The sequence below is a fragment of the Monodelphis domestica genome, chromosome 4, assembly GCF_027887165.1.
Source record: "Monodelphis domestica isolate mMonDom1 chromosome 4, mMonDom1.pri, whole genome shotgun sequence".
In the NCBI taxonomy this organism is placed as follows: Eukaryota; Metazoa; Chordata; class Mammalia; order Didelphimorphia; family Didelphidae; genus Monodelphis; species Monodelphis domestica.
In genome coordinates, this window is record NC_077230.1 from 75,055,517 (window position 1) to 75,074,620 (window position 19,104).

At 39.4% G+C, this 19,104-nt stretch overlaps 1 protein-coding gene across 4 annotated transcripts in view; it reads left to right on the forward strand.

The window, feature by feature from the left end:
* The window catches only part of SIDT1 (SID1 transmembrane family member 1), a 183,096-nt gene that overhangs the window by 90,781 nt on the left and 73,211 nt on the right, over positions 1-19,104 (forward strand). For all 4 annotated transcript variants that reach the window (XM_056793482.1, XM_056793483.1, XM_056793484.1 and 1 more), the window contains one exon: positions 5,030-5,075. In XM_056793482.1, coding sequence (XP_056649460.1) covers positions 5,030-5,075 — 46 coding nt within the window. The remainder of the gene's footprint in view (positions 1-5,029; positions 5,076-19,104) is intronic.

A 19,104-nucleotide genomic window follows, 5' to 3' on the forward strand; every position in this document is an offset into this window, starting at 1 on the left:
GGGGGAATCTTGCAGAAGCTGCAGACAATATGCAAAGGCCAGCAGACAACACAGAAAAACTTTAGAGACTCAGAAATGCATACTTAACTCAAAACTACAATAATATACTCTATCCATCTTATAGAAGAAAAAAAAATCCAAACTTCCTCCCTGGTATGAAGGGAGGGACCAATTTATTTTTTAATTTAATTTAGTTTTTTCTCCAATTACATGTAAAAACGGTTCCAAAATTTTCCAAAAAATTTTGAATCGCAAATTCTCTTTCTCCCCCAACCCACCCCCCCACTGAGGTAGTAAGCAATCTGGGATAGATTTTATATGTACAATCATGTAAAACATTTTTTCATATTAATCCTTTTGAGGAAGGTAACAAAAAAAAAAGAAAGGAAGTGAAAAAAAGTTTGATCTGAATTTAGACTGTCAGTTTTTTCCTCTGGAAGCAGATGGCAATTTTATCATGAATCCATTAGGATTGTTTTGGATCATCATATTGCTGAGAATAGCTAAGTTTTTCCATTGTTCATCATTGTGCACAATGTTCTTGTGGTTCCCTTTATTTCGTTTTGCTTCGGTTCATTTAAGTCTTTCCAGGTCTTTTTGAGCTCTTCCTACTTGTCATGTCTTATAGCATGATAATATTCCATTACAAGCATATACTATAACTTACTCAGCCATTCCCCAATTCATGGGTATGTCCTCACTGTCCAATTTTTTGCTGCAGTAAAAAGAGCTGCTTTAAATATTTTTTGACATATAGGTCCTCCTTTTTGTTGTTTTTTTTTAATGTCTTGGGGATACAAACCTAGTAATAGCATTATTGGTTCAAAGAGTATGTACTCTTTCATAGTCCTTTGGGCATAGGTCTAAATTGCTCTCTACAATGATCGAATCAGTTCCCAGCTCCCCCAACGGTGCATTAATGTCTCAGTTTTCCCACATCCCCTCCAAGTTTTGTCATTTTCCTTTTCTGTAATAATAACCAATCTGATAGGTATGAGGTGGAATCTCAGAGTTGATTTAATTTGCATTGCTCTAATTAATAGTGTCTTGAAGCATTTTTTCCTATGATTGTAGAAAGCTTTAATTACTTTATTTGAGAACTGTCTGTTCATGTCCTTTGACCATTTAACAATTGGGGAATTATATATTCTTATATTTGACTAATTTATGTATCTGAGAAATTAGACCTTTATTAAAGAGACTTGTAATTTTTTTCACAATTATGATTGTGAAATACTGTCATAATAACCGATCTGATAGGTATGGGGTGGTACCTCAGAGTTGATTTAATTTGCATTGCTCTAATAGTGGTTTAGAGCATCCCTCCCCCCTCCATGATTGTAGAAAGGTTTAATTACTTTAGTTGAGAACTGCCTGTTCATATCCTTTGACCATTCATCAGTTGGGAAATGACTTATATTCTTATATTTGACTCATTTCTCTATGTATCTGAGAAATGAGACCTTTATTAGAGAGACTTGCAATTTTTTTTCACAATTATGATTGTGAAATACTATATATTACTCTCCATCCTATTTTCCCCATCCCCTTTCTTTTATTTCCTTCCCCTCCTACTATCCTGTAAGATAAAATAGATTTCTAAACCTAATTGATTATATATTTTCTTCCCTTTTTGATCCTATTCCAATGAGAATAAGGTTCAAATATCCACTTCCCCACCTCCCCCATCTTCCCATCCACCATAAAAGCTTTTTCACTACTTGATTTTATTTTTTTTAGATATCCTCCATCATATTCAACTCACACTCTTGCCTTCAAATGTATACTTCTAATTGCCTTAATAATGATAAAGTCCTTAGCAGTTACAAGAATCATCTTCCCATGTAGGTATGCAGTCTTGTTTTTCTTTCCTGTTTATCTTTTTATGCTTCTCTTGGGTCTTATATTTGAGAGTCAATTTTTCTATTCAACTTTGATATTTTCATGAGAAATGTTTGAAAGTCTTCTATTTCAATGAATATCCATTTTTTACCATGAAAAATTATGCTCAGTTTTGCTAGGTAAATGATTCTTCATTAAAATCTCAGCTCCTTTGTCCTCTGGAATATCACATTCCAGCTCTCCAATCTTTTAATGTAGAAGCTACTAAATCTTATATTCTTCATACTGTGGCTCCCTGATAATTGAATTGTTTCTTTTTGGCTGCTTATAATATTCTCTTCTTGGCCTGGGAGTTCTGAAATCTGGCTATAATGTTCCTGGGAGTTCGCTTTTGAGTATCTCTTCCAGGAGGCCACTGGTGGATTTTTTTCCATTTCTATTTTATCCTCTGGTTCCAGAGTATCAGAGCAGTTTTCCTCAATAATTTCTTGAAAGATAAAAATTAAGTTCTTTTTTTGATCATGGCTTTCAGATAGTTTAATTTGACTATCTCTTCTGGATTTATTTTTTCATGTTAGTTGTTTTTTCAATGACATATTTCCTATATATTCTATTTTTTCACTCTTTTGACTTTGATAGTTTCTTGCTGTTTCATGGATTCACAATTTTTCACTTGCCCTTCTAATCTTTAAGACATTATTTTCTACAGTGAACTTTTGTACCTCGTTTTGGCTGATTCTACTTTTTAAAGAGTTCTTTTCCTCGGTGAATTTGTGTATCTCTTTTTTCCATATAGCCAATTCTGACTTTCTAGAAGTTCTCTTCAGTTCATTTTTGTGCCTCTTTTAACAATTCCCTATTCTGTTTTTTAAGATATTATTTTCTGTAGTGTTTTTTGTGCTTCCTTTACAAAGTTATTGACTTTTTTTCTAGATCACTCTCATTTCTTTTCCCAATTTTTTCTTCTACCTCTCTTACTTTATTTTTGAAATCCCTTTTGAGTTCCTCCACTAATTCTTTTGGTGTTTGAGACCAATTGATATTTTTCTTGGAGGTTTTGGATCTAGCAATATTGACATTGTAATCTTCTTCTGAGTTTGTGTTTTGCTCTTCCCTGTCATCAAAGTAACTTTCTACGTGAGTTTCTTTTTTGTGGTTTACTTATTTTCTAGACTTTTCCTTTTTTTTAAACTTAAAAACTGTTAAAGTTGATCTTTGTTCCTGTGGCAAAAAGAGCACTCTTCCATGCAACTGTCTTCAGAGCTAGCTCTGAGGATCTATGTTTCTAGTTCTTTCATGTAGTATGATCTAAGGAGAGATGTGTTTAGTACTCTCCCAGCCTGTGCTATGAGCAAACAAAAGCACTCTTCTCCACTTTGGAACTGTGACTGGGGTCCCTTGCTCCCCGATAGCTACAATGCTGGTGATTCTTCTCACTTTGTGACTGTGACCCAGGACTACCACCTGGATCTGCTTATGGACAATGAGGCAAGAATCTTGCACCCAGAGCCATTAAAGGAACTCCTGTAATCTCCTTCTGAGAAGTTATTTAACACCCCCACCCCTTACCATCTATGGCCGAGAGCTCCAAAAACCTTTGCTATTGATTCTGCCTCCCCGCCCATACCTCACCCCCCCAAACCTGCTTAGAATAGTGGGGCCAGCCTTGGCATGTACTTTGAGCTCTACTTCCATCCTGGTGTGATAGATCTTTCTTATTTTTTAAAAACTAATTAATTAAAACTCTTACCTTCCATCTTAGAATCAATACTGAGTATTGGTTCTAAGGCAGAGTGATAGATCTTTCTTGCTGACCTTCTCAGTTGTTCTGGGCTAAAAATTTATTTCAATCTATCTTTTTGTGAGTTATGCTGATCCAGAATTCATTTTGAGGTGTTATATCATAGTTGTTTGGAGGGTAATTTAGTAAAGATCAAGTGGGTGGGTGTGCCTTCTCTGTGATCTTGTGAACAAAAAAAGATCACAGGGGTGCTGTGCCCCTAGCCCCTGCGATGTAGAGGAGATAATTTTATATTTGCCTTCTAGCCTTCGTATCTCCTAGGACAAAGTATAAATGCCTCAACCTGGCATTGAAAGGCTTTCACAATTCATCTACCATCTACATTTCCAGATTTATTTCATATTATTTTTCATGGAATCTATATTCTAGCTAAACTTGCCTTCTGTCCCCTGGGCTTGATGGGACATTTCCTTTGCACAGACTCTCTTTCCCTCATCCTTGGAATACCTCCATTCTTATCCAACTCCATCTCAAAATTGCTTGTTGTCCTTGTTTAGTTGTTTCAATCATGTCTGACTCTTTGTGACCCATTTGGGGTTTTCTTGGCAGAGTTGCTATAGTGGTTTACTATTTCCTTCACCAGCTCATTTTATAGATGAGGAACTGAGGCAAACAGGGTTAAGGGACTTGCCTGTATTGCACAGTTATTAAGTGTCTGAGATCAGATTAGAACTCAGGAAGATGAATCTTCCTGTCCCACTCAGAATCCCTAATTTACGTCAAAACTTGGGCTCAAGTGCCCTACCTAGGCGAAACTTCCCCTGATAACCCCCATTCGAAATGCTCTCTCTACTGAAATTACTCTGTATTCATTTACCTTACTTTCTCATTTTCCCCTCCCTCCCAGAATGTAAGCTCTGTGAGGGTAGGGCTTCTTGTGCTTTTGTTTTGGTATGACTGGCTAGCACCGTGTCATACCCAAAGTAAGTACTGGACAAATATTTATTGCATCGAATCCCAAACACACACACAAATCATCTGCCATTGTCGTCTACCTTAGCAAAGCGGGGTTCAATGAGGCATCTCCCAGATTCTGAGGAGAAATTGTCAAGATGCTCCACCTTTATTCCTAAAAAATCCTGAGACAAACGTGAAAAGACGCCTTTGTAACCTCTGTATAGGGGTGTGTATATATATATACGTGATTTCTGAGCTGCCTCTGTCTATTATTATATTCTGTATTATCCCCTGGGTGCTTTAGAGCACATAAAGATGCTGCCTCATCTGACCCCTGATGTTCTGGAGAAATGAAGCAACTAGAGCAACATAATCCATGTGTAAACACCGAAAAGTATTTCATTTTTCCTTATTATAGTTAAAAGTGGTTGTCTTTTACATGAGTAAATTTAGTCCTCTTTTCCTCCCTTTCTCTATTCTGTTTCTTAGGACAAATGTTGCCTTTCACTTCACTGCCAGCCCTTCTCAACCACAGGTAAGTCACATTTCTAAGTGATATTTATTATTCACCTATCATTGCAAATTGAGAAAACTGTGTATAATGTCAGAGAAAAGTCAATACGTGCTTTTATTTGCTTTCTGAAATTTTCGGCAGAGAAATTAACCTTATTTCTGGAACTAATGTAAAGCAGAAGAAATGCTACTTATATGCAGCATGTTACCATACTGTGCTCTGTCCTGAAGCCAAGCATATGGTTTAGATCTGGTTCAGACCTGAGAGGACCCTCCTCTAATGCTGGACATTAGACCCCCTTCTCTTCCATTCTTTTGGTTTCATTAAATTCCCACCCCAGATTACCTGGGGGGGGGGGTTACTTAAGAATTAGGTAACTTGTGCCCCAATTTCCCCCAAACCAGGAATACTGAATACCCAATACTAGTCAGATATGGGAGAGATCATTTATTCCGATACCTACTAATCTCATTTATTATTAACAGAATGATTAAGATGAAATTCGTTAACAATTTAGAACTATTGTTATAATTTTCTGAGAAGCTGATACTTAAGTGTTAATTAGGATCTAATTAATCATTAGAATGGAGAGCAGTTTTCAGGACGGCTAATGAGGGGTTTTCTATTTCGCCTCTGCTTGGCATTGTCCTTACAAGTCTGCTGATGAAACAGCCCGTCCTCTTGTTAGAGGCCAGCCTCTCAGATGGGATGTGGAGTCTTCCCTTGCCACCTAGATACACCTTGAGGGGACCAGAGTCTCCTTGCCTTTCAGATTCACAAGATCACTTCCAAACCTGGACATAGTCATTCTGGGGTGCTCATTGGAAAGCCAGCCTTCCAATCCAACCCAGTCCAAAGCTCGCCATTTAGGGGTGCCCTCATGGATTCACAGGGGCTTCTCAGGCTATGGGAGAAGCTGCCCCTTGTCTCTTATGACTCTTGGGAAATAGCTCAATCCTTGGCAGTCAGACTCAATACTTGGCAGTCAGAAAGGAAGAGATTATCTAACATAGCTAACACTCGAGTGACTGATACATAAACTCAGCCTTTTGTAGTGCCATATCCTTTAAACAAATCAGTACAACAAAGTAGAAAGTATTTGCATTTGTTTTTACTAGTTATTTATCTAATCTCTGAGTTTTTGAAATGGTGCTCTGCAAAACCCTTTTGTTCGAAAGAACTCAAATTAGGGATTCTATATGAACATTGCAAGGTTAATGTTTTTCTTCCCCAAAAGGTGAAATTATATGTATGAAAAATATAGCATTTTTCTATCCGTATCATTAAAGCATGGTCAAATTAAGAAGGTAAGGTGATGGGAAACAAGATAGGAACCTACATCAATTAAAGGAAGGTCTAATCATGGAAACAGCTTCCTGCCTTGTTTCCTTGCCTAGATATTACAAGGGGGCATGAATCCATCTTAGTGGAAATGGACTAATCCTTATAGGTAATATAGCTGGCTAATATGAGTACAGGTGCAAGGAATCTACAGCAAGCCTTTAAGGGAAAAACCTGACATTTTGATCATTTATCTCTCTGCTCCCCATTTCCTGCTTTATGAAGCTATAATAGTCTTTAACTTTTACAATTTCTTGTTATTCTAAGGATTATTAAACCCTATTTCAGATTTCTCCCTTCTTGTATTTGACATTTTATAAATATAACATTTTTATAGTGAATTTATGTGCTTCTGGTAGTGTAGGGAGTAGAAGGAAGAAGGGTTGGTTTGCAGGAGAATTCGTTGTTCCCTCTTTGGGTGGGAAGTGCTCCATGTTCCCAACTCTTCCCTCTAAGTGTGGCATTCTCTTTAGGCAAAACCCTAAGCTCCATCCCTTGAGGAGAGGGAAGAACAAGGAACTTGAAGCAACTGGCCTCAGTCAGGATACATCTAGCCCTTCCTTCCCCCAGAGGGTCTTCTATAAAGCTCAACTGTGCCTGAGCTTCTTTTGGTCTGCATCTACTTGTCTTTCTTTATGTTTGGGAGGTTAGAAAATAGAAATCAATAAAATATCTTTTCAATCTAGCTTGGAGACTCCATGCTGGAAATTATTCCCAGCAGTTGCCAAAAAAATCTCTCTCTCTTCCTCAATACCTGGTCACCCTTTTGCCCGCTTCCCCACAAGGACACATAAATCAGTGCAGTGATAGCAACCATATAGTCTTAAAAGCCAGTTTCTTTTCAAGGAAGTGGTAAAACAGAAAGTCAACAGACTTTAATGAACAAGGATTGATAAAACCAGATTTCTCTCTCCCTGGAGATGATAGGAGAAAGAAGCAGAGGATAAAAGTCCTGACTGTGCAGCAGGAACATTCCGTGTGGCTTTACACTCACCCCAAGGGGTACATGACCAACATTTTCCCCCAGCTCCTTTTAATTGTGTGCTTGAAGCTGCTTAAACACAAAGGCTGTGGCAGGGGCAGGAGGCAGGCCCAGCCTCCAGCTTCTTCTCATAATGGTGCTGCAGCTTCTCCGATGGAGGGGGGGGTGTGGCAGAAGTGGACAATAGCCCCTGCCTCCCCAGAACTGCCTCCATTGTCCTGGTGCTGGGGCCAGAACCCCTATGCTTCCCCTGAGGTTTCAATTCTCTTTGTCCTTTACAGTGAGAGATGAGACAGAGAGACAGAGAGAGTTGGGGAGGGAGAGAGGAGGGAAGAGGGAGAAAGAGGGAGGAAGGAAAGCGAGGAGGGGGCAAGAGACACAGGGAGACAGAGAGAGAGTCAGAGAGACAGAGAGACAGAGAGTCAGAGAGACACAGAGAGAGTCAGAGAGACAGAGAGAGAGTCAGAGAGACAGAATCAAAGAGACAGAGAGTCAGAGAGACAGAGAGAGAGTCAGAGAGACAGAGAGACAGAGAGTCAGAGAGACACAGAGAGAGTCAGAGAGACACAGAGAGAGTCAGAGAGACAGGGAGAGAGTCAGAGAGACAGAATCAAAGAGACAGAGAGAGTCAGAGAGACAGAGAGAGAGAGAGACAGAGAGAGAGACAGAGAGACAGAGAGAGAGTCAGAGAGACAGAGAGACAGAGAGTCAGAGAGACAGAGAGTCAGAGAGACAGAGAGAGAGTCAGAGAGACAGAATCAAAGAGACAGAGAGAGAGTCAGAGAGACAGAGAGGGAGAGACAGAGACAGAGACAGAGAGACAGAGAGAGAGAGTCAGAGAGACAGAGAGAGAGTCAGAGAGACACAGAGAGACAGAGAGACACAGAGAGAGAGTAGAGAGACAGAGAGGGAGTCAGAGAGACAGAGTCAGAGAGACAGAGAGAGAGAGAGAGAGAGAGAGAGAGAGAGAGAGAGAGAGAGAGAGAGAGAGTCAGAGAGACAGAATCAAAGAGTCAGAGAGACAGAGAGTCAGAGAGACAGAGAGTCAGAGAGACAGAGAGAGAGAGAGAGAGAGAGAGAGAGAGAGAGAGAGAGAGAGAGAGAGAGAGAGAGAGACAGAGAGTCAGAGAGACAGAATCAAAGAGTCAGAGAGACAGAGAGTCAGAGAGACAGAGAGAGAGAGAGACAGAGAGAGAGAGAGACAGAGAGAGTCAGAGAGACAGAGAGAGAGTCAGAGAGACAGAGTCAGAGAGACAGAGAGAGAGTTAGAGAGACAGAGAGGTAGTCAGAGAGACAGAGAGAGAGTCAGAGAGACAGAGAGAGAGTCAGAGAGACAGAATCAAAGAGACAGAGAGAGTCAGAGAGACAGAGAGTCAGAGAGACAGAGAGACAGAGAGAGAGAGTCAGAGAGACAGAGAGAGAGTCAGAGAGTCAGAGAGACAGAGAGAGAGACAGAGACAGAGAGACAGAGACAGAGAGACAGAGACAGAGAGTCAGAGAGACAGAGAGAGGGTCAGAGAGACACAGAGAGAGAGTCAGAGAGACAGAGAGAGAGACAGAGAGACAGAGAGAGAGTCAGAGAGACAGAGAGGGAGTCAGAGAGACAGAGAGAGAGTCAGAGAGACAGAGTCAGAGAGACAGAGAGAGAGAGTCAGAGAGACAGAGAGAGAGAGTCAGAGAGACAGAGAGAGAGAGTCAGAGAGACAGAGAGAGAGACAGAGAGACAGAGAGAGAGTCAGAGAGACAGAGAGGGAGTCAGAGAGACAGAGAGAGAGTCAGAGAGACAGAGAGGGAGTCAGAGAGACAGAGAGAGAGTCAGAGAGACAGAGTCAGAGAGACAGAGAGAGAGAGTCAGAGAGACAGAGAGAGAGAGTCAGAGAGACAGAGAGAGAGAGTCAGAGAGACACAGAGAGTCAGAGAGACACAGAGAGGGAGTCAGAGAGACAGAGAGGGAGTCAGAGAGACAGAGACAGAGTCAGAGAGACAGAGAGACATCTCTTTCAGAAACCGTCACAGCTCTCCGGGGTTTCATTAGCTAGACACTGGGTAATTCAGGTCTACCAGCACACACTGATCCCTCAGTGTCCCTCTACATATAGAACTGTTTTATTTACTTATGTATAGCAGCTTTCTAGTTTCCTCCTAACAACTGTTTTGAAGATACAAAGAGAAGGTTTTTCAAAGTTTAAGTATTTTTTAAAAAATGGAACAGAATGTTGGCTTATTTTATCACCACATTTTAAAAAATGCTTTATATCAAAGACTTTAATTGAATATAATATAGTCCCTTTTTTGCCATATTGAATTCCTGGAAAATCAGTTATAAGGCAGATGGCATTTTAAGGACTTGATTTCAATAAATCAGAAATACCATAAAGATGGAGCAGATCTTCCTTCATTGTGTCCGGCACCTGTGGCAAGAACAGCCTGGCTTGTTTTTGAGGGACGTCCCCCTTCTCTTGGCTTACTCCTCCCCCAAGCCTACAGAGAATCTCTTCACTGGACTGTGTAATGGGCTACTTGCTAGCACACAGGCCATGATATAGTGAAGGAAAGCTTTAGTGAAGAGAAAGCAAGAATCAAAGCATCATCTGCTGTGTGGACAGTGACTTGTAGTGTGGTTAAGTCCCATGAGGGGGCCCGGTGGGCCCTTCGAGCCTCGGCCCAAAGTCATGTCATGCTGGTGATTCTGTGAACCAAACCAAAGAGTCTCTGGTGGATTTTACGTGTGTGTGCTTGCTGCTGCCTGCTGTGGGCTGTGGTCTGTGGTCGCTGGCTTCAGCACACTCCCGCTCCTCCGAGAGCAGCTCCTCCAGTCTTCTCTGCATAGAGAGCATCCCTGCTTATGCCGGCATCTCTTCACTGGACCTTTAAGGGAAACACCTTTATATCCTCTGAGTAGTCTGGGGGTTAAACTCCTCTCCCTGAGAGTCTCTTTGTCTAGAGAGCAATTAAAGGACTTCCCTGCAAAAGTCATAGTTTTAAAAATAAGTTACCAGGAGCGGTGAAGTGGCTCCACATTCTGAAAGCCAGATCTGGCCTCAGACACTTCCCAGCTGTGTGACCCTGGGCAAGTCACTTGACCCACATTGCCTAGCCTTTACCACTCTTCTGCCTTGGAACCAACACACAGTATGGATTCTAGGCCACAAAGTGAGGGTATAAAAAAAATTTTTTTTAAATAAGGCAAGAATTGCAAAATCTATTTTACATCGAAAGTCACGCAAAGCACACTTCCTTATTAGTCATGGCAAGGGGGGAGGGAGGAAAGAACAAGAAAAAGAGAAAGAGAAAAAATATGGTTCAGTAAGTCCTCTGAATGCATCAATTCTGTCTCTGGAAGTGGATCACATGTTTTATCCTGACTCCTTTGGAATCGTGTCAGATCACCAAGTCTTTCACAGCGGATAATCTTTACAACGCGGCTGTTACTGCATACTTTGTTCTAGTTCTGTCCACCTCATTCTGTACCAGATAATACATGACTTTTTTGATTATTGATGTCAAATGAGGCATAAAACAAAGGCACACACACTTGCTTACCTTGTCTTTGCCACCCTTGTGGAGGATGTCACACAATGGAAAGAAAGCTTCCCTATTGATGGTGAGAGCTTTCAGATGCTCCTGTTTGCAAGCAATAAGCCAGTTGCGAAATTCCCCAGAACATTGCATAAGCTCCTAAATAAGGTCCAGGATCCCTCACCCCCCCCCCCAACAACCCTTCAGATTTTGAGTTTAATCCTCACAAGAAAGCACTAGTAGGTGAAAAAATACCTATTGAACAAATGGTGATCTGCGTGTCCTCGAATGTGTTAGAAATGGAATCCTGGGGCTCTCATTGTGAGCTGAAGACCCAAACTTTAATTGTGGAAAGTTCAATCTCACCATGCCCAGCCTGGGCCAATGACCTGTCTAGCCACACAATAGTACCTTTTAACGGTTCTTGACAGCTAATTAGCATAAGTTATTAACACGGCAGAAGGTACATAGGATGGCAAGAAACATGGGATGGTGTTTGGGAACACTTGATAGGAAGCCATAAGTTCCAGTAAAGGTTAAAGAAATTTAATTCATCAAGAACTTATCATACGCCTTAGGCCAAAGTATATTGTATAATTAGAACCTGTTAGCCTAAATCTACGATCCCCACCAAAACTACAATTCCCAGAACCCCCCTCACTTCCTGTCATTACTGACGTAGACAGGATATAAATTGGGTGGAGGTCTGTCTCTCTCCCTCCTTCCTTCTGGCTTTGGTGGAGCGGGGATTTTTGAGCAGGGTGAAAAACAGTCGTGCGGTTGTATTTTGTCAGGTAATAAGCTTTATAAAAATAGTACTTGAAGTATTGGACATTACTTGAAATCTTACACCTGGCCATACTGCTCTGGGGAGCCTCTAGTTGGCTTGAGTCTTCAAAGGATCACCATGCGAATACACGCTTGCCAGCACCGGGAAGGGGAAGGGAAGAAGGGAGGGAGATCATTTGGATCATATAACTGCAGAAAGACTATGTGGGAATTTGTTATTAGAGTACAAAAATAAAATAAAATAAATCTTCAAAGGATCAGATAACATCTGGACATGCCAAGGTTGTTTTCATAGGATCTCAGCAGCCCCGCTATATACTCTCTATTCCCAAGGAATATTCCCTGCTTCTTCTGCAGGGTTTCAGCTCAAGTTTTTATTCCTCCAACAGAAGCACTAATATATTTAATTGCTATAAGGTTTTAATATACCAAAACATATCCTTTCTAGTACTGTGGTTAATATTCTGTTGTTGTCATTGATATCTTATATATAGTGTAATAACTGGGTCTAACTCTAAACATGATAATTGTATTTACTTATCTAAAGGATTATATGTGATCATTTAGTTCATGATCAATAATATAAAGGTAATAAAACAATTTTGCTTTCGAGTACATAGTCCCCAAAGCTAGTAATAGATACTAAAGACAGAAAATGACTTTGGCCTAGAATCAAATAGGAGGAAATAAACAGGCTAAATTGTATTTGGAAAATTATATGACTTCCAGTGGCCCCAAAACTTCTCTCTAAAACAAAGGACCATCCTTTTATAAAATTTCAATATTTTATTTTTCCCAACTTCATGTAAAAACAATTTTTTTAGCCCTGAAATTCTCATTTCTTTATTTTTTAATTTAACTTTATCTTTTCCCCAATTACAAACAGTTTTCCAACATTTTTTAAGGTCTATTGAGTTTTAAATTCTCTCCCTTTCTCTCCTGCCTTGAGATGATAAGCAATCTCATATAGATTTTCCATGTGCAATCATATAAAATATTTTCCATATTAATCCTTCTATGGAAAGACATTTGAATTAAAAAATTAAGAAAGTGAAAAATAGTCTGCTTTGATCTGGATTTAGATTCCACAAGTTTTGCTTTCTTTTTTTTCCTGAAAGCAGATGGCATTTTTATCATGAGGCCTTCGGGATTGTTTTGAATCACTATATTGCTGAGAATAGCTTAGTTTTCCTATAATTCATTGTACAAAATTCCTGTCACTGTGTTCAGTGTTCTTCTGGTTGTGCTTATTTCAACCTGCTTCAGTTCATGTACATCTTCTTTTCAGGTTTTTCTGAGCTTCTCCTACTTGTCATTTCTTACAGCACAATAGTATTCCATAACAATCATATACTATGGGTATCCCCTCACTTTCCAATTCTTTGCCCCCACAAAAAAGAGCTGCTTTAAATACTTTTGTATGTATAAGTCCTTCTCCTTTTTGTTTTGTTTTTAATCTCTTTGGGATGTAAACCTAATAATAGTATTGCTGGATCAAAGAGTATGTACTGTTTCGGCATATGTCCAAATTGCTTTCCCAAATAATTTCACAACTCCCCCAGTGGTGCATTAGTGTTTCACTTTTCCCACATCCTCTCCAAGTTCTGACATTTTCCTTTTTTGACATAATAGCCAATCTGATAAGTTTGAGATGGTACCTCAGAGTTGTTTTAATTTGAATTTCTCTAATTAATAGTAATTTAGAGCATTTCCCCCCATGACTATAGAGAGCTTTAATTGCTTTAAGAACTGCCTGTTCATATCCTTTGACCATTTATCACTTGGGAAATGACATTTTCTTGTATTTGACCATTTCTCTATGTACCTGAGAAATGAGACCTTTGTTAAAGAGACTTGTAAAAAATTTTTGCACCATTATGATTACTGTGTATTACTCTCCATCCTATTTTTCCCTATTTGGTTTCTGACCTCTACTTCCCCCAATTTTTCCTCTTTTTCTATTAGCCCCAACCCACCTTTCTTATTTCCTTCTCCTACTTTCCAATTGGGTATGATAGACTTCTGAATCCAATCATTGGATATGTTCTTCCCTCTTTGAGGCAAGTCCTATGAGAGTAAGGTTCAAGGACCACCTTCTCACAACCGCATCTTCCCCTCTATTGTAAAAAGTTCTTTCATGATTCTTTTATGTAAAATAATTTATTCCATTATATTTTTCCCTTCCTGTTCCTCCCAATGCTTTCCTCTTTCTCATTCCTTAATTTTTAAAAAATATTTTCCCATCACATTCAACTCACATCTTTGCTCTCTATGTATACTCCTAACTGCCTTAATAATAATAAAGTTTTTTGGAGTTACAAGAATCATCTCCCCATGTAGGGATGTGCACTTTAAATTTATTTAATGTCTTTTGATTTCTCTTTCCCGTTTACCTTTTTCATGCTTCTTTTGGGTCTTGTATTTGAGAGTAAATTTTTCTCTTCAGCTTTGGTCATTTCATCAGGTAGTTCTCTATTTCATTGAATACCTATTTTTCCCCCATGAAGAATTATGCTCAGTTTTGCTAGGTAAGTGATTCCTAATTGAACTCCTAACTCTTTTGCCCTTTGGAATATCATATTCCAGTCCCTCCAATCCTTTAATGTAGAAGCTGCTAAATCTTATGTTATCCTGACTGTGGCTCCATGATATTTGAATTGGTTTTTTTGGCTGTTGGTAATATTTTCTCCTTTACCTGGGAGTTCTGGAATTTGGCTATAATATTCCTGAGAGTTAACCTTTGGGGATCTCTTTAAGGCAGCAATCAGTAGATTCTTTCAATTTCTCTTTTGACCTCAGGGTCTAGAACATCAGGGCAGTTTTCCTTAATGATTGCTTGAAAACAAATGTCTATTCTTTTTTTTTTTTTTGATCATGGCTTTCAGGTAGTCCAATAATTCTTAGATTCTCTCTCTTGGATGTATTTTCCAAGTTAGTTGTTTTTCCCATGAGATAATTCACATTTTCTCCTACTTTTTCATTCTTTTGAATTTGTTTGATTGTTTCTTGATGTGTCATGGAGTCATTAGCTTCCACTTGTCCAATTCTAATTTTTGTCATGAATTTCTCGAATGAGCTTTTGTACCCCGTTTTCTTTTTGGCCAGTTCTACTTTATAAAGAGTTCTTTTCCTCAATGAATTTTGGTACTGTGACCAGGGTCCTCTACTCTAGTGTGGCCTTAAATGCTGATATATGTTAATGTTCTTTCTCACCCTGAGAGGGCACCCCAAGACTGCTTTCTGGATCTGCACATATGCAACATAATGCGTCTTGCACCCAGAACCAGCAAAGGGACCCCTGTAATATCTTTCTGAACAATTGTCTTTCCCTCCTTTCCATTTGTAGCCAAGAGCTCTGGAAGCCCTTGTTGCTACTTCAGCTGTGCCCAGGTCCATTTGAATGATGGGGCCTACCCTGGTGTTCTCTGAGCTCCAGCTCCAACTCAGTGCACTAGATCCTTCTTGCAAGCATTCTAAGTCTTTCTGAGCTGAAAAAAATTACTTTATCTCATCTTTTTGTGGGTTATGCTGCTCCAGAATTAATTCTGAGGAGTCATATCATAGTTTTTTGGAGGTTAATTTGGTAGAGATTAGACAGGTGCATGTACCTTCTCCACCATCTTGGCATTGCCCCAAAAACAATTATTAACATTTGTTTTTGCTAAATTTTAAGTTACAAATTTTCTCCCTCTCATCTCCCCTCCCTTAGATGGCAAGTAATTTGATATTGATTATACATGTTCAGTCATGCAAAACATATTTCCCCTTTTAGTCATGTTGTAAAAGAAAACACAGACCAAAAAAACCCAAAACAAAACAAGAAAAATAAAAATTTTTTAAAGTGTGTTTTGATCTGCATTCTGGTCCCATTAGTTCATTCTCTGAAGGTGGATGGCATCTTTTATCATAAATCCTTCAGAATTGTCTTGGATTGTATTGCTGAGAATAGCTAAATTATTTATAATTGAGTATTGTACAGTATTGCTGTTACTGTGAACAAAATTCTCCTGGTTTTGTCTTGTCACTTTGCATCAGTTCATGTCTTTCCAGGTTTTTAGGCCCACCTCATGTCTTATCCTGATGGACTTCCTAAAGCAGAATCTGCAAGGTCAATCTTTCAACTTTTCCCACATTTAATGAACTAACTGTCTCTTTGACTTAGGTCATGGCCTAGCCAAGCTAGATGACCTCCTCCCCCATCACAGTGAGTTTGGGCCTCACCCCCTCCTTGTTTCTAGGACTACTTTATTCTATCATTCTAAATTTGTACTCCCAATTGTTCCCCAGAATCCTTAAGAGAGGAATAAAACAAGGAGATGTGTGTTTGCCATAGTCTTCAAGGTTAACGTGCACAGAATCTAAATGAACAAGGGATTTCCTATGGATGGTGATGGCCTCTAGGACCTCCTGTTATTTACCAAGGATCAAAAGAAATTGAACATTTTTCCATGACCTCATCTAAGGATTTAGTTCCTCCTCCAACTCAAAGCCAAGAGTCACTGAGTCCTTTCGCCACTCTTCCTCCAAGTAGATCCCTAAAATGAGTTGTTAACATTTTAATAGGATCTTATGGGCATATTAGAAATGTCAAAATGTCCTCATCTATCATTCATACCTAATAATTAGAGAAGGCCTTTTTGTTAAGTGCAGAAGACACATTGTTCACCACACATGAGTTGCTCTTGGATTTGCAAAATTCATCAAATGAATGGAAAGGTGGTTAGAGATTTGTTTGTCATTCTCAATGAAGATGCCCCATATAGGATCTAAATGAAAGTAGGATTTCTCATATATGGGAAGGTCCTCTAGTTATTCTTTATTGTGAATGTTAATGTGTTGGCCACGTCAACCCTCAGAATATTAAAAGAGTTCCTCGATGATAATCAAAAGATTACGGCTTAATCATCTCTATAAGGAAAACTAAATGGATAAAAAATAGCTATTGTCCAAACAATGGCCAGTCTATTGAGTTTAATACATCAGAAGTGCTATCTGAGACAGGGACTGCAAATTTTTAAATTTTTTAAAAGTTGATATGAGGCATAGCATGGCCTGCATGTATGACTAGAAAAAGAAGGCTCTAGCCCCATGTCGGGAACAAGAGAGAAGAGATGGACAAGCAGTCTCCCATTGAAGATGGTGAAACATAAAGAGACCTAGAGAGAGGCTTTCCGCAAGCTGAGCATATCCTCCATGGAATGTGCCAAGGGATAGGCGAACCACCAATCTATTATTTGTATTTCCTTCTTATTTGCATCACAAAAAAGCACGAGTTTGTAACACATTCAGATCTTCAATCAGTAGCAGCTCAGTGAGCCTTATTCCTAATATATTAACTTTTATTGTTATTGGGGATAAGAAATACGACGCAGGAGAAAGAACATTGGCTTTAAAATCTGAGGAGCCTGATTCACATCTGACCTTTGATGATTATCACATGTGAGCCTAGCAAGCCTGTTTCCTCCTGTTGGTGGGTTAAACTTGCTGGTACCCTGAGATAGTCCTAGATCTACGATCCGATGACCCATGCACAACTGTAGTCTTGATTTATATAATGTATCGTATTTTCCTTCCTGAGAGCCCAGATTTCTTCATGGTTCTCTAAAGCACTTCCTTATAGGGCAGCCTGGTTTGATATATATTGCACATCATTTCAGAATGAAAGAGAAATAGGAAGTGGATGAATTTGAAAGTAAAGTAACTTCTGAAGGCACAAACACATTTCAAAAATGAATCGTGGAGCAACTGGGTAGCTCTGTGGATTGAGAGCCAGCCCTAGAGACGGGAGATCCTAGGTTCAAATCTGACCTCAGACACTTCCCAGCTGTGAGACCCTGGGCAAGTCACTTGACCCCCATGGCCTAGCCCTTACCACTCTTCTGCCTTGGGACCAATACACAGTATTGATTCCAAAACAGAAGATAAGGGCTTAAAAAAAAATTAATTGCACATGTAAATGCCAAGAGCTTTTTTTCCTCTGCTTTGGAAGAATTAGGAATTGAGAATTATTGAAGCACACTGTTTTCCTCAACTAGTTCCCCAAAGCCAGGTTACTTTAGAGTGTGCTGAGATAAAAAACTAGGGTGAAACTATTGTCCCTTGCTTCTTAAGTATTCACTTTATTGAAGTAATTGGATTGTATTTTTTGAATTGCAAAATGTCCTTGCGACATGTTCACATACAATAAGGAGAGCAAATAAAGGTGGCAATCATAAGAAAGACCTAAGATAGCACAGGACTGTGTAGATTATATTGAATTGACTATAGTAATTAAATAGACACACCTTTTCTCACCTGAGTCATTTCCACATGATTAAGTGAAATTTCTCAACCAAACACATGATTATAGTTGAGCAAAACTATCCCAGTCTGCCCTACCAAGGATATTTAGTCAACAGAATAAAATATAGCTTATTAAAGCAGTTCCACTGAATAGATTCACATTCTAAATTAGCCAAATCACATTCATCAGTGTATCTACTTTCAGATTTGGGTCATCTCATATTTTAAGGCAGAGATTGTATAAATAGTTGTGTGAACAGATGTTAAAGCTTACCACTGGGACCTTGAGCAAGTCACTTCAGTTTTCCAAGTCTCAGTTTCCTCATCTGTCTTTATGGTGCCTTTTACCTCTGAATTCTATGTCCTGTGAAACAGTTTTTCAAAAAAAAAAATATCCTTTTGTTTGTTTGTTTTGAAAAATCCTTATCTTACCTTCTGTCTTAGAATCAATCACATCCATTCCAAGGCAGAAGAGCAGTAAAGGCTAGATAATTCGGGTCGAGTGACTTCCCTAGGATCTCATAGCTAGGCCAGATTTATACCCAGGACTTCCCATCTCCAGGGCTGGCTCTCTATCTACTGAGCCACCCAGCTGCCCCCCAAAATATCCTTGTTGCAGACCAACCCAGAGAGATTCTTTAAAATATTGTAGAATAGCAATCATATCTGGCACAGGCAAAAGGAATCATTAAAAATCCTAGAAGAACAGGCTTGCCTGGTTTAAGATGTGTTTCATTTGTTACATTGATTATAAAGCTAAGTGCTTATTAACTGATTGGGTGATTAGAAATGTCCCGATATAGGTAAGAATGAAGTAGCTGTGTGAAATCTTAACTGTCTACTGCACACGAGAAGGCAAAAAAACCGGAGCAACTGCTAGTTTAGATGAAAAATAATGGAAAGTTATTTGAGTTTGGCCAGTGGAGACAGTTATTTGAATTTTCCACTTACTGGCCTCAGACAATCCTTAACATTCCTAGGGTCTGTCCTCTTCAGAGGCATTGAACATGGCCCCTGGAGTTTTACTCTGGGGCACTAAATTTAGAGGATGCTCATGGCACCTTCAGCGACACTGAGATAATAGATCCCAGCTCCTGGCTGGCCGGGAACATTAGTAAAAATAAAGTGGTCGACTAG